The sequence below is a fragment of the Acipenser ruthenus genome, chromosome 6 (assembly GCF_902713425.1).
Source record: "Acipenser ruthenus chromosome 6, fAciRut3.2 maternal haplotype, whole genome shotgun sequence".
Lineage (NCBI taxonomy): Eukaryota > Metazoa > Chordata > Actinopteri > Acipenseriformes > Acipenseridae > Acipenser > Acipenser ruthenus.
The window spans coordinates 73,814,305-73,838,703 of NC_081194.1; the positions used below are offsets into that span (position 1 = coordinate 73,814,305).

Here is a 24,399-nt window from a genome sequence, read left to right on the forward strand (position 1 = left end):
CATCATTCATTAGATCATCAATAAAGATGAGTGAGCCTGTTCCAGAGGCAGCCATGCATGCCTATGCCATGACACTACCTCCACCATGCTTCACAGATGGTATGCTTTGGATCATCTGCAGTTCCTTTTTTTCTCCACACTTTTGCCTTCCCATCACTTTGATATAGGTTCATCGTTGTCTCATCTGTCCATAAAACTCTGTTCCAAAACTCTACTGGCTCATCTCTGTACTTTTTAGCAAATTCTAATCTGGCCTTTCTGTTTTTGGTGCTGATCAGAGGTTTGCATCTTGCAGTGCAGCCTTTGTAATTCTGCTGCCGAAGTCTTCTGCGAACAGTAGATTGTGACTCTTTCACCCCAGCATTCTGGAGGTTGTTGGTGATTTCACTGACACTTATTTTAGGGTTGTTTTTCACAGCTCTGGTCATTTTTCTGTCGTCAACTGCTGTTGTTTCCCTTGGCCGACCTGGTCATTGCCAATTGCTGAAGACACCAGTGGTTTCTTTGTTTTTCAGGACATTCCAAACTGTTGATTTGGCTTTGCCCAACTTTTGTGCTATGGTTCTTATTGAGTTACTCTTTTCTTTTAGCATCCAAATCGCAAGTTTTTCTTTCAAGTCTTCATGTTGGATTAAGCCTACTGACACCAAAAGCAAAGGATAGAACTGAGACTACACATTCACAGCTCTTTTATGTGTGAACAATCAATGCAACAGGAAACACCTGATCAATTAGAAACACCTGTGAGCCAAATGTCCCAATACTTACAAATAAACAAATAACTTATGCTCACATAAAATGTGGGGATGGAACTCTGAAAGTGCTATTATTTTTAGTTGGTAAAACATAAATGTGTTGAAACTGCCAGAAATAAAAGGTGACATTCTGTACTTTTGCCTCTTATTCATCTTTTAATCATATTTTCATATTGCTTGAGTGTACAGCAAAAATAGCAATTTTGACTTCACTGTCCCAATACTTATGGAGGGCACTGTATCTTTATTTACCAGGAGCTGTTAGCCCTACCATCCCATTACTAGGTCTTTAAAACTAGGAAATCGTGGATTAATATCCTCATGTTGAGCTGTTGAGGCCTACTTTCATATAAGAAATAGGAAAAAAAAAGTCACTCTGGCAAGCCCAAGACTTATTTTGATCAGACATGAATGTATTAATTTATGCTAACTGTATGACAACTGGCAATGATTTCACCCTTACATATGGGGCTTAGAGAGTCTCTAGGAACTACAGTCCCAGTAATGAACTACAGTGTTGATGTGCTGGAAATACTGACACCCTGCTAAATCTAGGATACTTACCTCTGTTCAAATGCAGATTTCCCCTCTGCAATAAGGCAGCTTTGGAGCAATGGTGGGCTTTGAGAAGGTGAACAACTGATGGGAAACTGAACACCAACTAAAAAACACAGTTTGTGCAGTCAACACTTTACTGCAAAATGTTTTGACCATGCTGGGAAGACGGTTCCGATCAGAGAAAATACAGTTCCATCTGTTTTTGATGTCATGCACAGAGTTACCTGTGTTTACACCTGTGCAAACAGCTCAGTAATAATTCCTTGTTGTTAAATTATGTTATCTGTGTCTTTCAGAAAAATGAACCACATAGAAAAAAGAAAAGACCACTGGATGATTGGCAACAGGAGTCACAAGTATGTTTTACCCTTTCATGTCCTATGAAGAGCCAAGGTTTTTAGTTTTTTTTTTTTTTTTTTAGATTGAGGCTGTTTTGGTTCCCTTCTGAACTACTGTTTGAGCCAGAAATCAGTGGATCCAACAGATGTTTTCTGTTGGAAATTTGAGTCTGAGATCATCCGATGGAGTAAACTGGAATAATGAACTTTGCTAATTGTATTGTACTTATTTACAGGACCATGATTATAGTTTGCCATCAGTGGAGATCCTGGCTCAGAAACACAGAGCTGCAGAACAAGCTGTGGGTGAGAAAGAGTGGCAGATAAAAAACATGAAGGAAGTAGAGAAAGGTCTTAAACTGTGCTGTGTCAATGCCATTGACACTCTGCTGGAGAAGAAGCTGATTTCCATACACCTCAGAGAAAAGCTTCTCTCCTATGGTGACATACCTTTGCATCTCTTTGAAAAGCCGGTGAAGGAATTTTCATTGAATCAAAAATCATTTGTTACAACCCTGCTCCTGTACAACCCAAACGCATACGAGTTCCTGCAGAAAAAAATGAAGCTACCCTTACCAGATCCTGAAATCATCAGAACGTAAGAATTGTTTTATGTCTGTAAGTAGTACTTATGAAATACCGGATAAGCTTTGAGAAATGTGACCACTTTTTGTTGTCAATAGAGATTTGTGCAATCTCTATTAGTTATAAAGTCTGTATATTAAAATGTATTATACCCATTTTTAATAAATGTTTTTGTATAAACTTTTTTTTCAATTACAAGAGGTTTGTCAGCAAGATAAATCACCTGTCACGTCTGTAAATTTCAAATTTAAAAATGTTAATGACCACGACAGATCAACAGTATGTACAGAATAGCAGGAAAAGAAACGTCAGTGAATAGTTTAATACAAATCAAATAAGTGTTATTTAAGGTAAGCAAATGAGGTGTTGGTATTGGTAAAGTATGTTAGAATTATTGATTTACAATGTGTGGAAAAACTTAGATACATGTAAAAGACATAGCCCTGGTGTTTAAAAATTAAATGTTAAATTCTACCATATGTACAGGTAAATTCTGTTAATATTTGTAATACATTTTTTTCTTATATATATACAGTTGGCTCAAGAGTAGTGATGATAGCCCTGGATTCAACAGTTGTGTTATAAATGCTTTAGCACATAATAAGAAGGAAAAGCCAGATGAATATACACATGCCTGCCTGATAATTGATACAATGGCCCTCCAACAACACATTTCCTATAATTCCTGTAAGAAGACCATGACAGGATTTGTTGATCTAGGCAATGGAAGTGAATTGCAAGGAGAACCAGCAAATCAGGTCCTTGTTTTGATGCTTGTTGGTATTAAGGGTCAGTGGAAGGCACCTATTGCATACTTTTTTGCAAACCAGTTGACAACAGAAGTCAAAAAGGCGCTTGTATGGCATGCTCTGGAAGAACTTGTACAACTTGGCTTTGAAGTAGTTGCCATTACAATGGACAGTCATCCGACAAACGTAGGAATGTGCAAGCTGCTTGGCTGTAAGTTCACAGTGAATCAGCAGCTGAAGACATACTTCAAGCTACCAGACAGTGACCATAAATGCTACGTTATTTTTGATGTTTCCCGTGAGCTTAAGCTGAAGCGCAGTGACCTAGAAGCTTATGGGACCATCAAGAGTCAGGAAGGATACGTGAACTGGGATTACATAAAGAACCTGCACAATCTCCAGGGAAATGCTGATTTGCGTACAGAAAATACCCAATCCCAGGAGCACATAAGAGCTTCAGCCGAGAAGATAAAGGTGTCTCTCGTTGCACAACCGTTCAGCAGTTCAGTAGCAGAGCTGTTGAATATGCTGCATGGGCTCCATGTTCCTCAGTTTGAAGATTGCCTTGCTACAGTTTCCTTTATTGAGGTCTGTGATTTCATTTAAAACTATCACATTATTTATATCTTGATAGATAGTAATCTTGGTGTTCATGAGGGATCCCACTGCTCTACATCCATAACCTAATATGATCTTTTAATTCAAGAAGGTACTTGCAATGAAGAGTACAATAGCAGTTATTTCTTTCATAGTAATATCTATTTGTTTTGTCAATTTCAGAGAATGGTTATGTTATCTGATGTTCTGAACAGTCGTTCTACAAGATATACAGGGTACCTGGGTCCTATAACTACTGCCAACCTCAATTACTTCCTAAGCTTTCTGCTGGAAACAAGGGAGTATTTACTCTCATTGAAAGCTGTTAAGACTCAAAATTGCATTCCAAGGTAATGCTGACAACATTTAATACTTGTTGCTTATTTACCAGCAATGTTGATATGTGCATGTTTCAGGTGTTAGAAAAAATGTGCTCTTTTAAATATTTTCATAAACAATTTCTTGGTGTCACTTTTAATTTCAGGAAGATGTGTGTGCTGGGGCTTGTTTTTAGTATAACAAGCTTCAGTGAACTGGTTCCCAAGCTTTTGGACCTGCAGGAGTGTGTCCTTACATACAGATTCAGCCTTGATCACATGGAGCAGTTTTTTAACATCCTTGGAGGATCAGGTAGTTTTCATTTTTTAATTTGTTTTAAGAGTCACGGTTTTAAGGGTTTACTGTATGTGACTAATGCAATGATTCTATAGTGTAGATCTTATGTGTAGTTTTAAAAGAAGTACATGATTAGCAATTTAGATTTTGACCCTTGGTGCAACTTATGGCAATATTATTGCATTGTGTATTATTTACATTACCCACTGTGTCTATTAAAGTCATACTATTGTATTTATATTTTGGTGTATTTATTTAATTACTTTCTAGGTAACTTCAACAATCTAACAGCGCACCAATTTCGCAGTGCATTTCGGAAATTGTTAATACAATGCGGGATTCAAAGTGGACTGCGAGCCAAGGTTGTGGCACAAGACACTGTAGACTTTGTAGGGGCCACTGGGGCCTTTAGAGTTCCACCACTACAGCAGCAACTACCTTCACTGTTTTCAAACACAAGTCTGCTGCTGCCTGACCACAACTACACGTCAGCCAAATTAAGGTCACTTGTGCAGAATTCTGAGATGTACATTGGTGGCTGGGTGGTCAGGAAAGCCTTGGAGTGTATAACATGTGAGGAGTGTCGTTGTGCCCTGGTCACAAAGAACATTCCAGTTGACTTCTGTAGTGCCTACCATCTACTTCAGCTGAAGGACCATGGTGGCCTCCTGATCCCATCTGATGGAGCTGTGAAGACCGTGAAGGCAGCGGAATGTTCATTGAGAGAAGTTGTCAGTGTTCATAGTGGACACCATACTATCTCTGAACTTGAGCTGCAGAACCGGGTTCTTTCAAAGATAGGGAATTGCAATATTTTTGCTCTGGGAGAGCATGTCATTGAAACAGAGTGTGGCATTGACAACCATCATTTTAATCTGATTAGAATGCTTGTTTCCATATACCACACACTAAAACGAGATCATATTGCAAAATTGCTGAGGCACAAGTATGCAGTTCATCGGGTACTCGCACAAACAATTTAATTCAAGGCACTATAATATTTTTTTTTATTATTATTTTTAGTTTGTTATTAGAATGGGAATATTACCTAATAATAATTAACCAAATGCAAATCAATGACATCTTGTAGTTTGTTTAGCTGGTTGATTTCCCAGCTGCTCAAACTGAGGTTTCACAGCTTTGTAAACACGTTTGGTTTATTTCCTATGACGACGTGCAGATGTTAGATGTCATGTGCAGTCTAGGCAAAGCAAACTTTGGGTTTACGGACTGGACCACCATTTAACTTGCACTACTGCTCAATTTTTGCAATCACAATAAAGTCCCTGCTTTACTTCTGTTAAGCTTTGGGTTCACATTAGAGTTGTAGGCACATGTAATTGGTTTTAAAGTTAAAGTAAATAATAAACAGTATTACTGTGAAGCTAACATTTAGTTACTTTAGAAAAGCCCTAGTGTGACAGATGTGCTTATTTAGTTCTATCACAATAACCCTAATAGTCCATGTTAAACTAAAATGTGAATGCCAAAGTTTTTACAGATGTCTTTGTTTTAAGTTTTATATTTATTTTAAACACAGACAAACAGCAGACATACAGTCCATATTATGGAGCTAATACCTTGGCCAGCTACAAATTTACACTTGTATATATATTTTTTAATTGACAATAAATGGAGAAATGGGAATTTGAACCTGTTTCACCTGTTTATATATATATAAAGAAGGGACAAAGCATTCTTTATTTTTTACATACATTTCTGTAACATATGCTGTACCATTTTGAATGTCTTATGGTAATATTAAACATAGGATGCTTCCATGGAACATATCCTTCCTAATGATGAAGCCAGGAATGGGTGAATGTCAGAATATCATTAGAATTTTAAGATATCGTTAAGTATTTCAGTGTGTCTCAGAGCCTGAACTAAGATTTAAATAGCAAACAGCACTGAAGTAATTGGGAATTTAGGGTTCTGCAAGTATGATATTGAATAGAATCCCTTAATCATGAAGTGAAACTGGTGCATTTGGCAACACAGATACATTTTTACATTGGAAGTATCTTGTTTGAACTTGTCATAATCCTGGAGAGGTTGATAACAATATGTTTTGTGCTGCTGTTCTATTCAGTGCTCTGCAGTGGGGTAAATAATGGAATTGTAGAATAGACGTAGTACACAACTTCATTTACTTTTTCTTAAATTGTTGCTCCTGTTTATTTAAAATGCAAAACAGATTTGCTTATGATTGTAAGTCGCCCTGGATAAGGGCGTCTGCTAAGAAATAAATAATAATAATAATAAAAGATATGAAAATGTAATATAAAAAATGCATGTGCACCTGTTTCTAAAGAGACCAACAAACTGGTAACTTTGCAAAGCAGATAGAAAAGGGCTTTGATTTAAAACAACAAATTACTTATTTTCAGGTTTGTTTTTCTATTTAGGAAAAAAAAGGTGAAAACACAGCAATGCTTAGTAAATTTGGCCCAGTGTGTTTTACTGGTTGTCTGCTTAAAGAGAAAACACAAATGACTGGATATTCTGTTTCACCTTATAGGTCTTGCAGAAAACAAGAACAAGTTGCTTCTCTGTCTAATGCATCTAGAGAGCTTGCTCTTTCAAGCCAATCATAAACTGGAAGTCACAAGCTTATTTCTGGGTACAGCGTGTTTCTAACATGAATATAAAGACGCTAGGTTCTCACCATATAAAAACAGAGTCTACCATAAGGCTTTGTGTTGCTTGTAGGAACTCCTGAAAACATGGTATTGGTTTTCGCATTGAAAGTGAGTGCAATTGTTGTGCTTTCAACAACTGGAACAACAGTAGCACAGACATTTCCAATTGCTCTCATCAGGAGATCAATGAAAAAGTGGCATTTGAAATAGATGGCTTCTCTCTTCTCATATTGGTTGCCTATGTTATGATCTGTGTGGTGGGGCTTTTCTGCCACCAGTCATTACCATCATGCTTATTTTTGTCAAAATAGTGTGTCCCTGACATGCTGATTTGGAACCTTGCACTGGCAGACAGTATGGTGCTTCTGGCTGTTCCTTTTCACATTGTGGAGGTGCTGCTACCTGGATGGCCATTTGGGCAGCTCTTATGCAATGCCCACCTGTTCTTAAACCTCTTGAACCATCTTAGCATTTTTGGTCTGCAGGAGAACCAAGCTTGGATGGAAGCTCTGCTGTCTTATCTGGTAAGTTCCAGCCAGCGAAATAGTATATGCCTGCTACATTTTATTTAAATTTCTAAGTATGCTCAGCTTTGTTTTCAACGTCACAGGCTGATTATACTGGTGATTTCCTGCTTTTAGATATTGATGTCTACATTTTTGATGAATTTGGTATCTTGTTCCAAATTTCCTTACATTAGGACTGGGCAGATTCTTTTTTTTATTTGACATTTTGAAAGAATATAACATGAAGCAAAAACACATAATTGATAAAAACTAATATATATATATATATATATATATATATATATATATATATATATATATATATATATATATATATACACACACACACACTCAAGGTGCATTTACACTACAATGAACAAAGCATTGATTTGCAAAATTTCTGCCAGCACAATTTTAGATGGTAAACTGTAAAAGCATTAAATTGGCATTTAAAAATTAAACTAAAACTAGATAATTCCACGAACCGTGGACCACTTATTTGTTACTACACATTCCTGGGTAAAACAAGCATCATCTGATCCAGCTCTTTTCTACTCATTCGACTGGCACCTGCCACGTCGTATTGATGCTAGCAGGGAAGCAAGTCTTGACTAAGTTTCTTTCTCCTGTTGCCTCTCAGAAGGAGACTGTCCTTGTGTATTAGTGTCTGTCCGATGTCTGTGTTCATCCTACTGCCAAAGGTACGGTTCGTTGTATTTGGAACTTTGTCTGAGAACACTGGAACATACTCTGGCAAGGGCTCTTCTGCTTTTGGTCTTCCCTGGAAATACATTTAAAAGTTATAAAGTTGCATTATTGGGCTTTGTTTGTAAAAAAAAAAAAAAAAAGGTGGTTATAATCTAATATATAACGTGTACCACTGACTGATAGCATATGTTTTTATTAAAGGAAACATACCAGCAGTAATAGTATCAAACTATTGTTTACTAGTTTGTAATGCATTTGAGAAGTAGCATTGAAGTGACCTTACCAGTTGATCAAAATCTTTCAGAAAGCTCCAATTCCTTTGCCTGTTGGGAAAAAAAAGAAAACAGCTGTTTTCTCATCATTATTTATTTAAATCATATCCAAGGAAGAACATGTAATGTACTGTATATAAGCAATAACTGACACTGAGGAAATTAATACTGGAATCAGTTATAAAAATAACTGTTTTTTTGTGCAAGTTTTTTTTGTAGTTTTGTATGAAAGATGTCCAGATGGTGGCACTGAACACTATATTTTGTATTATAGTTACAATATAATTACAGTGTATATACAATTCCTCTCTGACAGCAATAGTTGTCTTTTTCATCTTTCTTTGTAGATTATGCTATGTGAGATGAATCTAAACAAGCACAAATAAGAACAGCCGTAAATAAACCAGAAAAACAAAGTAACCTGTGTACTACCAGAATTACAACAGGTAGGCAATCTATATTGTGAACATAAACTTTAAAAAAAGAAACCTGTTAAATATTGTTTACTTTTTCACTCATCTTTTCTTTTAAACTATAAAAACAGACACCCATCGCCTGTTGAGATCTAGAAATTGTCTATTTGGTCCAAACCTCATCATCTTTTATATGACAAGCATTTAAAACTAATAGTCAAATAATATCCAACAGCCCTGGTAAATCAGGTTTTGTTGAGATGGCTTGACAGTTGTCTAAGGAGTTGATGGCATTTGGCATCTCTGAGTTACAAGTCAACGGACACTACACTAGTCAAGGCAGATAAGAAAACTGGTAAGATGTGTCTTAATGTTGTGTGCTAATAAAAATAGAGCTGGAACACCATTGTTGTTATTTGTGTTTATTATAAAATGGCAGCATGGCGCAGATTTTCAGGCATTAAAGAATAGTTCTGTCTTTCAGAACATATACTTTACCATATGAAAAAGTACTATAGCATACAAAATATGGGCCATATCAACTATTATTATTATTATTATTATTATTATTATTATTATTATTATTATTATTATTATTATTACTACTACTACTAAAACACATGACAATACTTTTTTGCATTATAATACCAGATCATTTGAACATCTGTCTACAACCCATTTTTTTTATTTGACTATTTACTTGACTACTTAGACTAAAACCCTAGAAAAGCAAAAACAAAACAAAGAACTACAGAAATGCACAAATACTTACCATTGTTTGTTTCCTTGCCATTCTGCGTGAATAGATTCTTTCCAGATCTGGTCTTGTTTCACAGTATCTCGTTTATCAGAATTCCCGGCTGGAGGAAGGTTCTTTCCAGAAGACTCTGCTGTTCTGCTCTTGTTTTCTGTCTGTCTGCTGGCAGAGGTAGTACAGTTTGACGTTAGATCAACGGCTGATCTTTCTGGTAAACGGTATCCTGCTGAGGTTGTTCGTCTTAAATCTGCTTGCCTGCTCCCCATCTTAAATCAATTTCTCATGTAAAAACAAAGCACGCACGCTCGCAGCGATCCCGGTCAATAATTCTGGTTTTGAGTTACAGGTATTGTAATACCCAACCTAAAGATGTTTGTTAAAGTAACCTAATGCTATTACAGTTCTTAGTTCAGCCTTTTTAACATGGCTATCAGTCGAGCTTTCGAGTTTGCACAACAAACTATTCTAGTACTGATGTGTACACATTTCTTTCCAGCAAGCAGCAAATAAATAAATCCTGCTGGACTTCACACTCTCCGCTTGTTTACGGTCTCCCTTGGAAACGGATTAACCGTAATGAATATTCATTTTTAAAAGAGTCATTAAATGCACAAATCACAGGGAAAGTTCCAAATGAAGACGGCGTTCGTGATATGTTAAAAGGTATTGACACAATTGCTACAGATATTTCAATTTCTAATGTTGAAGCTTGCGTTCAAGATGGCTTTTGTGTTTGTTATCCAAGTGATTATTGGAAAATTGATCGTAGATTTCCTAATCTGTGCTAAAGGACCGAGAATGTTATCGTTCAAACTATAAACTCTGTTCCAAATCAATCTACCGTCAGCGGCAATACAGACAGTAAACACAACAGCAATAGCAAGTAATCTCCGGTTCGACAAAGCAGGCACGCTGTAGTGTTATTATTATTTATTTCTTAGCAGACGCCCCAGGGCAAGTGGTAGAAAGTGGTACATTGTCACAGTGTGGTGTATGTATACCAAAACTTGACCCATGTAATGTTAGAAAGTGGTACGCTGTCCGATTTTGGTGCAGGTGCGATCTGATGTGTTTTCCTATTATTTATTTATTTATTTATTTATTTCTTAGCAGACACCCTTATCCAGGACGACCATGTTACAAAATATCACAATACAAAGTATCACATTACAAAATGTCACATCACAGATAAGAGCAGTTACAATTTATAAAGTACAGTAAAATCAGTATAAAATATGATGCAATTCAAATAAGAGCAAAATAAAGAATTCAGCAAATAATTACATTTAAGAGCAAATTCGACAAAGAGCAGTAAACTTATACAAATATTTGCTTCGAGTAAATTCCATTAAGAGCACAAAAATGGATAAGAACGATTTTAAATGAGCAATTACAAAAAACGTGAATACGGGTACTTATAACAGTTAAATCAAGTACAAGATACAGAAAATATTTATAATTAAGAGCAGTAGTGGAATATGGCAGTGCAAGTACAAGATGATGCAATGGCCTGGATCACCTCCCAGCTATCATGACACCAGCAGTTGTCCCTGTGACTTGTAGTTACCCTTTTCATGGTCCTTGCCAATGCTATGCCTTAAAACTTACTTGTTTAAACTGGCTTTTTTATATTTAATGTTTTGATATATTTCTTATTGTTTATTTTTATTTGGTGTTCTTATGTACAGCGCTTTATAAAATTAAAGTTATTATTATTATTATTATTATTATTATTATTATTATTATTATTATTATTATTATTATTTGGTGCTTGCTACGACTTGCTAAGCTTTGAAGTGGTAAAACTTTGACAGATGCCCATAAACTTTTTAGGTTTCCTCTGGTGAGTTCTAAGCAAAAATATTGTGCTGCAGTTGCTCAAAAGTCATTATATAAAACAGTGGACACAAGTATACAGTGGATATAACGCAATCTATATATATATATATATAAAATCACACATGTTTATTCATCATAATGGATGAGGTATCTTAAGCTAAAATCTCCAATTAAATACAGTACCATAAAACCCATTATATCTGTTGGTTTATCGTGGTTTTCAGAGAACTCGTAATTAGCATATTTTGCATAGTATATGAAAGTGGCATGTGTGCTGTACACTACCATTGGGATCCAGTACAGTTTGCATGAACAAACGTCATGGTTTTACAGCAATCCATAGCTTGCCACTGAGCAGCACATAACTGACTTTTAAAAATTATAATCCAGAACCTAAAAAAAGGAAAGATCACAGCATTTACAATATAATAGAAATTATTCAATGTTGATTTTATATCAGAACGGTAAGGGGAAGGTTTCATTTTTAACATTATGCCAGGCCCCATGATCACAGTGTTTGCAGTGCAAGTACAAAGTGTACAGTTAGAAAACACTTTGGCACCTATTTCAGAACATTCTAATCTGTTTACTTTGATGTGTGTTATGGGAAGTAAAGCTGGCTTATTTGATTTCCTGGCAGTGTTGAAATAGCAGGGGAGGATAACAGGAAACGCTACCCAAGCAATCACATATAAGGGAGAGAGAAAGAGAGTCTCTTCCATATCTGCCACACGTCTAGTTGGAGAAAGAGGGAGACATGGAAGGTAAGAGAAAAAAACTGAATTTTGTTTTCTGCTTTTGCACATTTGTAATACACGTGACACCAGACGTACTATTGTACCATGTAATATTATCTTATAGATCATTAATGTAGACTGTGTAAATCGAGTTACACAGCCACTGTCTTGTGTTTAATATGCTTTTTTTCTAACCCCTCTGGTTAAACCTAACTTCAAGCAGTCTTTGTCGGAATATGTTCAAGACTTTGTCTGTTCAGCAACAAACAAGCTACCATGGGGCCATTATTTGAATGTACTGTTTTTGTCTTATGTTTGTTTTTGTATTCTGATTTCTACACCACGACTGCTTTATCTTCAACGATGAAAGTGCACTGTTCTAATTGGTGCCATGTTGAATGCAGGTACAATGGATCCCTGGAAGATATACCTTGTGATTATAGCCTTGTGCTGCTCCACCGTGCTCTCTTGTCCAGATCACTGCACCTGCGATTCATCTGCCAACAGCTCTGCCGTGGTCTGCAGCTCAGTGTACCTCGGAGGCTTCCCTTCGGGCTTCCCCAATAACACTGTCTCGCTCTCTATTGAATTCACTAACCTGAGCACCATCTCCCTAGAGGATCTGAAGGGGGTACCCACCCTCGAAGCACTCCACCTGTCTGGAAACAAGATCAGAGCTCTGCCTTCAGGCTTTCTCAAAGACCTCCCTCTGCTCCATACGCTCGACCTCACTGACAACCTCCTGCAGGACATGCCTTCCGAAGTCTTCTGTGGCTCATCACTGCAGAACCTGGTACTCAAAGGCAACCGGCTCATGGCCGTCAACCCCTCCTGGTTCCAGTGTCTGAGCAACTTGACCTGGCTGGACCTGTCCGACAACAGGCTGAATTCCGTCCCTCTGGCCGCTCTCCAGCACCTGCCCCATCTGAAGATCCTTGACCTCAGCAACAACAAACTAGAAAAGCTTCCAGAAGGTGCATTGAATGATCTGCCAGAACTGGAGAGACTGCACTTATCTGGCAATAAGCTCAGCGTCTTGGCTCCCAAAACCTTTGACCAGGCAACCAATCTCACCCACCTCTTCCTCCAGGAGAACCTGTTGAAGAAGCTGCCGTACGGTCTCTTCCTGAAGCTGCAGCACTTGGAAGTTTTGGATCTCAATACCAATGGTCTGTCCACAATCCCCCTGGGGCTGTTTGACAAGCTAGAAGGGCTCGGGGGACTCTCCATTCAAGGTCTGGACCTCGCCAGCAACCCCTGGGAGTGCGACTGCAAAATCCTCTACCTTTGGCAGTGGCTAAACAGCAACAAGGAAAAAGTCTTCTTCCTGAAGGATATCCAGTGTGCCACGCCTGAGGGTCTCAAAGGGAAAATGATCGCATCCCTAACAGAGAAGGAGGTAGCGGGGCCCTGCTGAGGTTTTACTTCAGTCTCCCCCAGCATGGAAATCAAGCTTAATTTAGTTACTACATTTCCTTCTTGAACTGAACCAGTCCTATATGTGTTATGCCAGTATTGGTTTCAATCTGCACAAACTGAACAGCGTGTGTGCACTCTTGTACATTTTAGTTTAAATTCCTTTATGGAGTCCTTTATTGAGCTGGCTGTACTCAGAATCTAAACACCTGCTTTTCAATTTGTGACAATTCACCCGTTTAAAAAAAAAAACAACCTTACTTGTTTTACATAAACATACAGATATTTTTATATTGTGTCTCATATAAATGAAGTTGAATTGAACCATGTCTGTGCTCCTGTTTTATTTTTATGTGTGTTTACTAGTACAAGAAATCAGGGTCAGCATAGAGATTAGAATTCTCTCAATTGCTGTTTTTTTTTTTTTTGTTGCTGCTTTTAATGTATTTTTCTAGTATTAGTATAACTTTCACTTCTAGAATTGAAATACAATAGTGATTTACTGAGCAACTACCTTTCAAGACGTCATATCTGTAAGTTTATTAAACAGTAGCAGTGGTACCTGTATATTCATTCTTTAAATTCCTGTTATATCTTCTTTTAGTACTTGTTCTATGCTACAGAAGAACCATAGTTACTTCCCCTTTCCTCCTTCTTTCTTTACTAACTAGCTTAAACATATATAAATACATGTTTAAACAAAAGCTGAGGAATCTGAGCAACATTTAGTTAAAAACTACTATTGGTGGATTTGTAGGTTACTAGCGTAATATGGCCACAAGAGGGTGCTCAATTCACATTCAATGTGGTCAAGTCTTTAACTTACAAAACATTGTAAACACAATTCTTATTTCGCAATAGAAGTAGGATGATGAGGTATTTGCACCTTTCAGAACAGAGATTGCATCATGTGAACAGTCAAGGAAGAAAAATGCTCCACTGAGACCGGAAGGGCCATCTGCTCTTTGTTTCATGCCCAATGCTGTTGTCAGTGGTCCCACTGAAGTGGAACTTCTCCCTGAGGGGATTCAGTCTCCCAGCCTGTTACTGTTTGCAAACCTACAGTAAATTGCTGCTCCCAACACAAATTCAGTACCCAAGGAGCTGTCAGTGCCTTGTAACAGAGGGCAACACCTCACCACATGTGGGGTATGTCTTCAAAGCATGTTCCAGATCTCTTGTTCTTTGTAGTTCAGTTGGATTAAATGAGACCATGGCCTCAGCCTCGACGAGAATCTCCAGGGTGCTGTTCTGTTTGCAGTGTTTGGGTAATTGTGTGTTTTTCATTCACAACTTTCAGATGACAGTCATATGCAGCCACCATTCTCCCCTAACAGTCACTACTGACTCACTTCTGGTCAATATTACTTCTGGGACATCTTATAAAAAACTCAGAGCAGTCTAAATTATCACTCCAGCTAGTAATGTATTATACATATCAATTTCCTTTCAGTCTTGTTTCATGGTCAACCACCTGACAATGTATTCAAGGTCTTATAAACTGCACAACCAATCACATTCCAGGTTATATGGTTCAGCTCTTTTGCATAACACTGCCTCATGAGTGCTACAGTATACTTTTTTTCTTATTAGAAAGAAAAAAAACCTTCATCCAACAATCCAGCTTTAAAAAAAAAACAGCATTATTGTATGGGCAATAAGAAATATTATCGTGAGCAATACCCAGCAATATAAGGAGTGTCTGCTAAAAATATATATATACATATTTGTGAGACAAAATTACCTCTACATATTTGTAATTTGGATTATATTCAGCAACAGTTTTCTGGAAATGGTGCTAACAATTACAAGTTATCTTTTAATTGTGAAAAGACAAAGGCCATTCTTAGTGTCAAAAAAAACTAAATAAATAGAATTTGAAGAAACGTCAATAAAAAATGGAAGCTACTAGTAAGAGACAGTGCCATCTAGTACACTGGTTTCCTTTCCAAATCTTTCTGATACAGTAATTTATTCTGTACAGTATACAATCAGGGTAATGCAGATCGCAAAGCAACTAATATGAAGGTGATCAGGGTTACGCAGAAACAAGGTAAAAGAAGGGCCGAGGTCCTCATCACCCGGTGTTTCTTATGCCTTTGTCTGTCTTAGGCTCTTGATTTCAAGCCAAACAAAAGAGGAGTAAATATTGACCAGCAAGGTGTCGTCTAGTAAACAACAGCGAAACAGTTATTAATGTGTTACATTAATGTGTCACAACCATTTTAAATATAAGTTTATATACAAATTACACAAATTACTGGACAGGTGGTCTAAAACTGCTGTTGCAATGCTTTCTGTCTTTCAGTGCAGAAGTGGCTTATGTAACCCATTTCACTGCCCTCATATATGTTGTAATCATAAATTAGTTAATCTACATTACTCTAATCTTTGCAAGACAAATACCGTAATTAAATGAATACATATACAGTATTAAACCGTGGTTTTAGTGAGTGTGCATGCCTTTTCTGGTTTTATACAACCTTTCTAAAGTCTCAGTTAAATAAAACCACTTCAAGACTTAAAATGAAAACTGAAAAAAAATTCAGAAACCGCGACAATATATATTGTATTTAAAAAAAAAAACGTACCCATTTAATTCCTTGCCTCCCAAGTTGAAATAGGAATATGATACAGCCATGGTGAATTACAAGAAACCACACTCTTTACTGTGGGAAAAAGGATTCACAATGTTCAGCTTTACAAAGTTCAACTTGTTTACATTGGGAGCTGTAAGCAAAAGCTGACCTCCATAGCAACCACAGTCCTTGTTTGCCACTGAAGTAAAACTAATCCACAAGATGGACATATTACATAAAGATGGTTACTTTAGGAGGTAAATAGCAGACATGTAATATTAACTAAAGGGGTACTGCTTAGGGTACTTGAGAAGCCAACAGAAAACAGCCAGTTTGGGACTTATTTTATGCTAGCTATAGGCCAATAAAAAAAAACACAGCCCCACTTTCTGACCAGCAAAAGTTTCTTATTCTATTGTGACATTCAAACTTCCTGGTAAACCTGTATGAGCACATTACCTAATATACCCCAGGGACAGACACAACGTGAAACTCATGTTAAATATATGATACGCTTTTTATTGAAAACAAATGTATACTAACCGACGACTCAATATAGAATATGACTGAACAACATGTGGTTTGTGTGTGAACGGAGTCACATTGCAGCAATACCTGAGCAGACACGGGCATTGTCAAATGGGTTAAATGATGCTGAAAGTATAATCCTTCATTTGAAAAGAGTAGGACGCTGCTTTAGTGCAATCTCCTTGTTTGCTTTGGGTTGGTGTAAAAAACAAAACCTTCAAAACGAATCAGCGTTTCTGTAATGTGTTCCAAATAGATTTCATATATTTTATTTTGGAATAAGAATATGTTTGCACATGAAATGTCAATTTTTTTACTCGATTACATTTTTATAGTTTTAGGTTTAGTACTGTATTACAGAAAGATTCCTTTAACACAGTAAAATACAGTGTTTCCCATATTCATAGCCTTTATTTATTCCATTGCTATTGCCCTTATTAACCTTGAATTTGATAATTATTTAGACATAGGGCTTGCAATGTCTTGTTTTTTTGGCTCCTTGGCTGAGTCTGTCTCCAGTCCAATTAAGCACTCCTGGATCAAGCTGGTAAATTAGCATTCAGTTACTGAGTAGCAGAAACAGATCTTGGAATCAGATCTTGAAAACAGATGAAACAGTGCCAAACATTTTATGAATGACTACTTGCTACTCTTAACCCACAAATGTGTTTGTTGGCTGATGAATAACTGACCATGCTGTAGGAAATATTATGGGACATGCTTAGAATGTTCATTAATATGCTCCTCGTGAAAAGGTATTTACTGTCATTTCAGAACAGTCAGTGTCAACTGCTTGTATACCTTTGATACAATGTTAATTCAGTAGCATTTGACTTGCCATGCCCGAGTGATGGACTCAGCGATTGATTAGTTTAGGCTAGAGTGTGAATAAAGATGTTGACTGTACCTGTTATTTAATTGTGTATAGATCCGATTGAAATAAAGAGTTTTAAGCACTCAACAGCCTCGTCAGAATCTTTATTGACATCACCTAAAATGCAACAACGTCATGACAACGTGTAAGCATTTTGTTTTCTTGCCACTGTGCACTGCTGACAAACTTGAAGGTTAAGGGAAGCATATATGACCTCTACCCTTTGTGGATGCAGGAATTGTACCAACAATACACTAAAAGATGGATTCAGTCTCTTACCCTGCTCCACAGTGACATTCAGTCTTCAAATCCTGAGACACGGAATATTCACCTATGAGTTCTAAAGGGATTACTGAATGTTCGCCCACATTTTAGCCTTTTTGTTAAAGGGCAAGTAGCTTTGTATTTCTCTGATCTTTTTTATGAGTCATCTGAGTTCTGTCTAATATAGATTTTGAATCATTTGTGTCTGTTTCAGAATTCTTATGAGCCTGACGAATCTTTAGTTGTCTGCTCCTTTTGAGTAGTTCATAATTCGTAAGGTATCACTTGGGGCCCCATTTCCCACTATGCTGTTAAGGCATGACTTTTATTTGATTTCTGTAATTGCGCATGTTTTGTATTATCCTTTTACTCTAAAATCTATTTTTTTCATGTTGCATAACCTTTAAACTAGTATATTTACCCCAGAATTAAGACATCATTGTGGGTTTGGGTGAACAATTCAAATATACTTCATTTTATGGTGCATGCATGCTCTTGTGGTTAAAAGGTTATACCATTTTCCAGTAGAATAGGTTTTCCATTTCTTTGAAGGAATTTCACCGACATTATTTGGTTGCTTTAATTCACTAAAAGCCAACTATTGAAAGTGATCCAAAAGAAAAGACGTTAGTATTATAATAATAATAATAATTTCTTTCTTAGCAGACGCCCTTATCCAGGGCGACTTACAAGATATCACATTATTTTTACATACAATTACCCATTTATACAGTTGGGTTTTTACTGGAGCAATCTAGGTAAAGTACCTTGCTCAAGGGTACAGCAGCAGTGTCCCCACCGGGGATTGAACCCATGACCCTCCGGTCAAGAGTCCAGAGCCCTAACCACTACTCCACACTGCTGCCCGTATTCAGCAGATGTTGTTGGTGGGATTCATTAAGAAAGCATATATTACTCGAGTTTAATTAGATTAAGTAGATTTTTATTTTGTATTTAAAAACAAAAAAAAAAATAATAAAATGTGTCATTATAAAATGTGCGTTGTTGACTATGCACCCCAAACCCTGTGAAACACAAGAAGACTGCTAAGAAATAAGAAATAAAGACTGGGTTTGCAAATGTCTTCTGATGCAGTATCACATTTTTAATGCTATTTTCACAAGGTAAAACTGTCAATTGTTTTTAAACAATAAAAAGTAAAACACACCCCTTTTGGAAGGAACATATATTTTGTAAATATATTGACATACAATATATTGTCATTTGAGTCTTAAGGTTTTCAATATTCTTGAATGTTTATTTGTTGGGGGCTTTTTTTTGCATTTGTATAACTGCTAAATACTTTAAAAGTATTCACATGTCAAAAAAATCTAATACTAGAGAATGATTTATATATTGTACAATATAATGAAAATACATTGGCATATATTCTATAATACATTTTATAATAATCAATATATTACATTATATTTCTCAATTTGATTCTGTAGGCAAAACTTTGGTTCCCCACTCAAGCCTTCATCAAATAAATGATAAAGACCAAGTAAACAGACTACCACATATATATATATATATATATATATATATATATATATATATATATATATATATATATATATACACACACATTAATGTCCCAGGTTATTATTATTTGTTTATTTAGCAGACGCCTTTATCCAAGGCGACTTACAGAGACTAGGGTGTGTGAACTATGCATCAGCTGCAGAGTCACTTACAATTATGTCTCACCCGAAAGACAGAGCACAAGGAGGTTAAGTGACTTGCTCAGGGTCACACAATGAGTCAGTGGGATTTGAACCGGGGACCTCCTGGTCACAAGCCCTTTTCTTTAACCACTGGACCACACAGCCTCAGGTTAAAAAAGAATTGCGGCAATGGTTCCAATAAGAGCAATACAAATAAGGCTGACTGCCAGCTTTAACGCTTACAGCAGTTGTGTTTGTCACCACCAGGAGAGAAAGGCAACAAATGCAACGGTCAGAAGCAGGGATGCTAGTTTTCAGCAATAAAAAAAATGAAATTCTCTGATTAAAAAAAAAAGAAGAAGAAGAAAAATCTGCGTTATTCTGCGAGTAAAATAAAAGGCTAAAAATGAGTTTTCCCTGCCACGTTATAAGACACACAAACAGTGCTATTGGGTAACAGTTAACACAGGAAGTATTTATTGTTGTTCTTGTTGTGTCTCTTTATGTTGTATTTTAGTTTATAACTTTAATTATTCTTGAACTGTAATCTTGTATTACAGTGTAACGTGTGTAAGTCAATTTGGATAAATGTGTCTGGTGCTAAATAAATAGATAAATAAAATAAAAATGGTTACACTTTAATACTATTCTAAACAAGTTACAAGCCTACCAGCACCATTATTCAATAAAACAAACAAATTTCCTTTTTTTTATTTCAAATTTTACAAATAGTTCCCTGTATATATATATATATATATATATTTGAAACAAACATGCCCCATCTGCTGGTAAAGTTTAACTTTCTTATCATGTGAACTGAATGTAAAGTACCCACTCATTTGTTATGGTTTGGGTTTGGGATTATGCACACCATTGTGACTGCTATGTTAACCTTTATCATGAAACTGGCATGGTATGTTAAATAGATTGGTCCAGAGTGAAACGTTTCTCAGCACTATAGATGCTGATTCCTTCCTGGCTGTGGTGCATCTGAATAGTGTGTAAGTTGATTGGTTTTGCTGCCATCATAAATCACAAAGGACCAAAAGCAAAAAGCATTTACATTACTTGTACTTGACTGAGCTGCCCTATATAGTTCTTGCATGCTCTGTAAGCAAGGTTATTGTACATAATACATAGAGAGAATAGATACAGTACTGCCTTTAATCTAAAACCAAGACGTGTCCCTTGGTTAGAGGACATATTGTACATTAGCATTCTGCTACCGTTTAGCCCAACTCATTTTATAATTTATAGTACACATAAATAAGAGGGACAATGAGGAAGGGTACTTATGAAAATGAAAGCAGGGTGACGTTACCTAAAAGAGTGGAATGAACAGATTGTGACTGGTGGAAAGACTATTTGTATGAGTGAAGCTTCCTTGCTTTGAGCCAGAGACATGTATCAATGGTTATATGGATGTTTAAAGGGTTGACAATAGGACTTGGTAACTATTACAGACAGACCTGATACAAAGTGCTTTGCTGTCTTTGAATGGGGCTGGGGGTTTATGCTATATTATCATAAAGAAATATACTAAAGAAATGAGTGCAGTGTCCCCGTTATTTATTATTTATTTGTTTACATTATTAAGGTTACCTTAAAAACCCATATTGAAAAAATGAAATCTATCGTACATATGTTCCCTGTAAAATACTCAGTACTGTAAGTGCCGAATAACAAAAACACCATTTGGAAAAAAAAGCAGGAACCTGTATTACTTTCTGTATTCCTTCCTGAGAAATAACAGGCTTGACCATGTCTTTTTAAACCCTACTCATGCACGTGGTATCAGGGGTTTGCCTGTTTGTCTCACAGAGTGATGTTCAAGGGGGAGTATGTATCCCTACAGATACAATTAACTTTGGAGATTGTAAACAAAAAATAATTATTGATTAGGTGTATTACCATTACATAGGTATAGGAGAATCTGAAATAAAAAAAAATGCACAAAGTGTTCAAAAGTACACAAATGGCGACTTTACTGAAGATTATAACAATAGCTGACACACTCTAAAGCCCCTTTCACACTGGCATGCTCTAATGGGGTCAGAACCTACCCAGGTCGTATTGACGCAAGTGCACAACCCGCGTATCAATGCCCCGGAAGCAGCTTGTTACGGACGCTTCCATCGAAGCTTCTCTGGATTGAACCGTTGGCCCAAATGTTGATTAGAGCAAATGTTTCTTCATCCCTGCTGCAATCTGGCTCATGGTGTGTCTCAAGCAACAAAAATATGGCTAAACAGAATAAACAGAAATGTTCCTTGCAGAAGTGAAAACTTCACGTAGGCGTGGCTGTTTGTTATTTAGTCCGTCGTCATGCATTTTGTCTCGCTCAACCCTGGTCAAAGCATGTTAACACACATTCTGAGGAGGGTCGCTGGGACCCAGGTTAACGCGGGTACGACCCTGGTACGTGTTTTCACACTACGCAGGATTGTGACCCGGGTAGTCAGACCGGACCCTGGTAAAAGTGCCAGTGTGTAAGGGGCATTAGAAAATCAAGACCAATGGAAAGGGAAAAAACAAGAAAAATAAGATTGGGCAAACAATTGCAGACAAAGTAAATGTTGTTTCAACTGTTTCACAGGAGATCATATTTAAAAAAAAAAACAACAATATGATTTTGAAATATGGAGCTAAAGATTTCACACTGTAGGTGGACTTGCATAATTATTCACAACTGCTCCTCCAGAAATAAGGAACAACACCTGCGATTAAAATAAAACAAGCAAGTGTTTAGTTTTTCTGTAACTCCTGTTTTAAACTTGCAAGACCATTGTTTTCTCAAGGCAGACTTTGGGGGTGGGGGAATTGCCTGTAACTGCCCTTGCTAATCTCTTTTGAACATCTGGACCATAATACTTTTGCATTGTTTTACTTAAATGTAGCATTGCTTCTCCCACAACGACGTAATGCCCTGTTACACGTCTGTGAATGTATTTTTTCAATGTCTCCACGCAGCAGTGTGTCGATGTTGTTCTGAAGTGTGTGTTTCAATTAATCTTGCGATCACTGCTGTGCAAGTATTTTCCATAATGGTTTGAAGTTTAAGTGACTTGATGGAAATCGTTTTATCATACCACGCTATATTAATCCTCCTGGTGTTTTATCTCAAGGGTGATTTACTGACTGGTTTATAAACATGCCTCAGTACAGTAAACACATGGTAGTAGAAACAGGTCCTTCACAGAGCACAGTTACGTTTTAGGGCAGCATTGTTAAGGTCTGTCACTGTTTAGATCAGGGGCTCCCAATTTTACGTCAGCCCCCACCCAAAGAATGGAAATGTTGTTCTACTTGTTGCATGTGTTGGAAATGAAGACAATAGATGTTCAAAAGAGCTCACATTAAGGTAGCTACATTAGAAATACTGAAAACGTATCGTCCGTCCGCAACTAAGATACAGTGGGGCTAGAATACACTTGCATTTTGTTGTTTGTTTAAGCTCGTCTAATTGTGAGCTGTTATTGGTGTGGGCATTCCTTTGTGTGTTTGCAGAATCTAAGTTAATGGAACTTAGTTTTTCATCGGCTGTGGCCTCTGATGGATTGGGATAATAGGCTTTACCTTTCAGAAGCTAATTTAATGAAGGTTAGCAGGGACACTTGCATTGGCACTAATTTAATCTATAGGCTAATACTCATATAAATAGGTTATGCAAATAAGCTTTCTACGTTATGAGCTCCTTATGACTGATCCTATTACCATAAATATGTGGTAATAAATTATGCATTTAGAGACAGTTCAGATGTGTTTATCTATTAGGGAAAAAGCAAACAATCACATCGGAAATGAAACGCCCGGCTGTAATAAATCAAGGGGTTTAAACAGTAAAGTGCATCAGGCATATGTTTATGGTAACTGTTTCTGTCATAAAAATGATTTTAGAATATCACAGTGGGAGAGACGTGAATATGAAAAAAATAAGTTAAAACAGCAGGGAGCAATTCAAAAGCAATTCTTTTGGGGTTTTTTTTGTCTTTTTTTTGCTTTTGCATCTGTTTATAGCAATTCTGGCTGTATTTTTTAAATTGAAATTTCATTTCTAAACGAACAGGTACAAGTTAGATACATACTGGACCCAGTGGACCATATATAACAACGCATTAAGCTTGCACCATTTTTTTGTAAAAGGAAAAAAATCTGACAGAACTAGCAAGAAGCAACTACAATGCATGTAGGGGCCTCTTAAAATAACCTCCTGAATTTTTTTTTTTTTTCTTTTTACTTTAACACTAGTTAAATGCTTTGTGAATATGACTCATTGTACTGTTTATTAGATAACTATGTCTCACTAAAATGTACTCTAATGACATACTGTATGACAGTGGCAGGGTTCAAGAACAAAATATTCTCTTCTCTTCTGCAGCAGAGCCAGTGACCTCCACCGCATGGACCTGATCAAGTGAGTCACACATCATTCAGGTAGTGGTTCACTCTTGGATCAAAGCTTTTTTGCTTTCTTCCTCATGTCTCTGCATAATTCTTTTCCACCACAATGTTATATACCTTAAATCTGCTCAACCGAAAACCAGGACCTGGTCTGATTAAAACAATGTGTGGTTCACAGAGCTTGTGGCTGACCACACTTGAAACATGGGTCATCTTCCAGTCATAGTGTCACGGATTGTTTTATACAGTCCCGAGCTTTCAGCTTTGGACAGGTATTTGTTGACTAATACCAAATATTAGTAATGCAGATCCCGACTTTTTCACAGTGCTGCATAGGCCCCAAGTTTCATCAACTGAAATGCATGTCCAGACTATTTGCTGCAGATGAGCAGGACTAATCACTCTTCCTCAAGAACATTTTGACTAAATTATTAAAATTACATTTCGAATCAATAAAAGAAAAAGAAAACAACATTGGTTCATTTAAAATTATATAATTAAGCCCATCAATGAATGGCGTGTACATACAATCATATGTTGATAATGACAAACTTCAGTTACATCACCCAGACAGTGATCTTACCTGTACACTTTATGTT

The 24,399-nt window shown here is 36.7% G+C and overlaps 2 protein-coding genes across 4 annotated transcripts; one reads left to right on the forward strand and one right to left on the reverse strand.

Moving 5' to 3' along the window:
• Positions 1–7,688: 7,688 nt before the first annotated feature.
• On the reverse strand, positions 7,689–16,227 carry c6h2orf50 (chromosome 6 C2orf50 homolog). Of its 3 annotated transcripts, none has more exons than XM_059025794.1 (4): positions 16,079–16,227; positions 9,511–9,654; positions 8,337–8,376; positions 7,689–8,126 (listed from the first exon to the last, which is right to left on the reverse strand). In XM_059025794.1, the coding sequence occupies exons 1-4, from the start codon at positions 16,126–16,128 to the stop codon at positions 7,935–7,937; spliced, it is 426 nt and encodes a 141-aa protein (XP_058881777.1). In that variant the 5' UTR covers positions 16,129–16,227; the 3' UTR covers positions 7,689–7,934. The 3 variants fall into 3 exon arrangements, with proteins under 3 accessions (XP_058881777.1, XP_058881776.1, XP_033872836.3); XM_059025793.1 differs by having other exon boundaries at positions 9,511–9,657; XM_034016945.3 differs by lacking the exon at positions 16,079–16,227 and having other exon boundaries at positions 9,511–9,998.
• On the forward strand, positions 11,975–13,816 carry si:dkey-90m5.4 (leucine-rich alpha-2-glycoprotein). Its single transcript, XM_034921540.2, has 2 exons — positions 11,975–12,098; positions 12,476–13,816. The coding sequence occupies exons 1-2, from the start codon at positions 12,092–12,094 to the stop codon at positions 13,486–13,488; spliced, it is 1,020 nt and encodes a 339-aa protein (XP_034777431.2). The 5' UTR covers positions 11,975–12,091; the 3' UTR covers positions 13,489–13,816.
• Positions 16,228–24,399: the final 8,172 nt, after the last annotated feature.

Bases quoted from the DNA above. Each gene is read 5' to 3' on its own strand.
- c6h2orf50 (XM_034016945.3), bottom strand. From the start codon at position 9,761: ATGGGGAGCAGGCAAGCAGATTTAAGACGAACAACCTCAGCAGGATAC. The intron at 8,377-9,510 runs GTAAGTATTTGT...TTTTCCCAACAG, and splicing joins TGGCAAGGAAACAAACAATG to GCAAAGGAATTGGAGCTTTC. The intron at 8,127-8,336 runs GTAAGGTCACTT...ATGTATTTCCAG, and splicing joins TGAAAGATTTTGATCAACTG to GGAAGACCAAAAGCAGAAGA.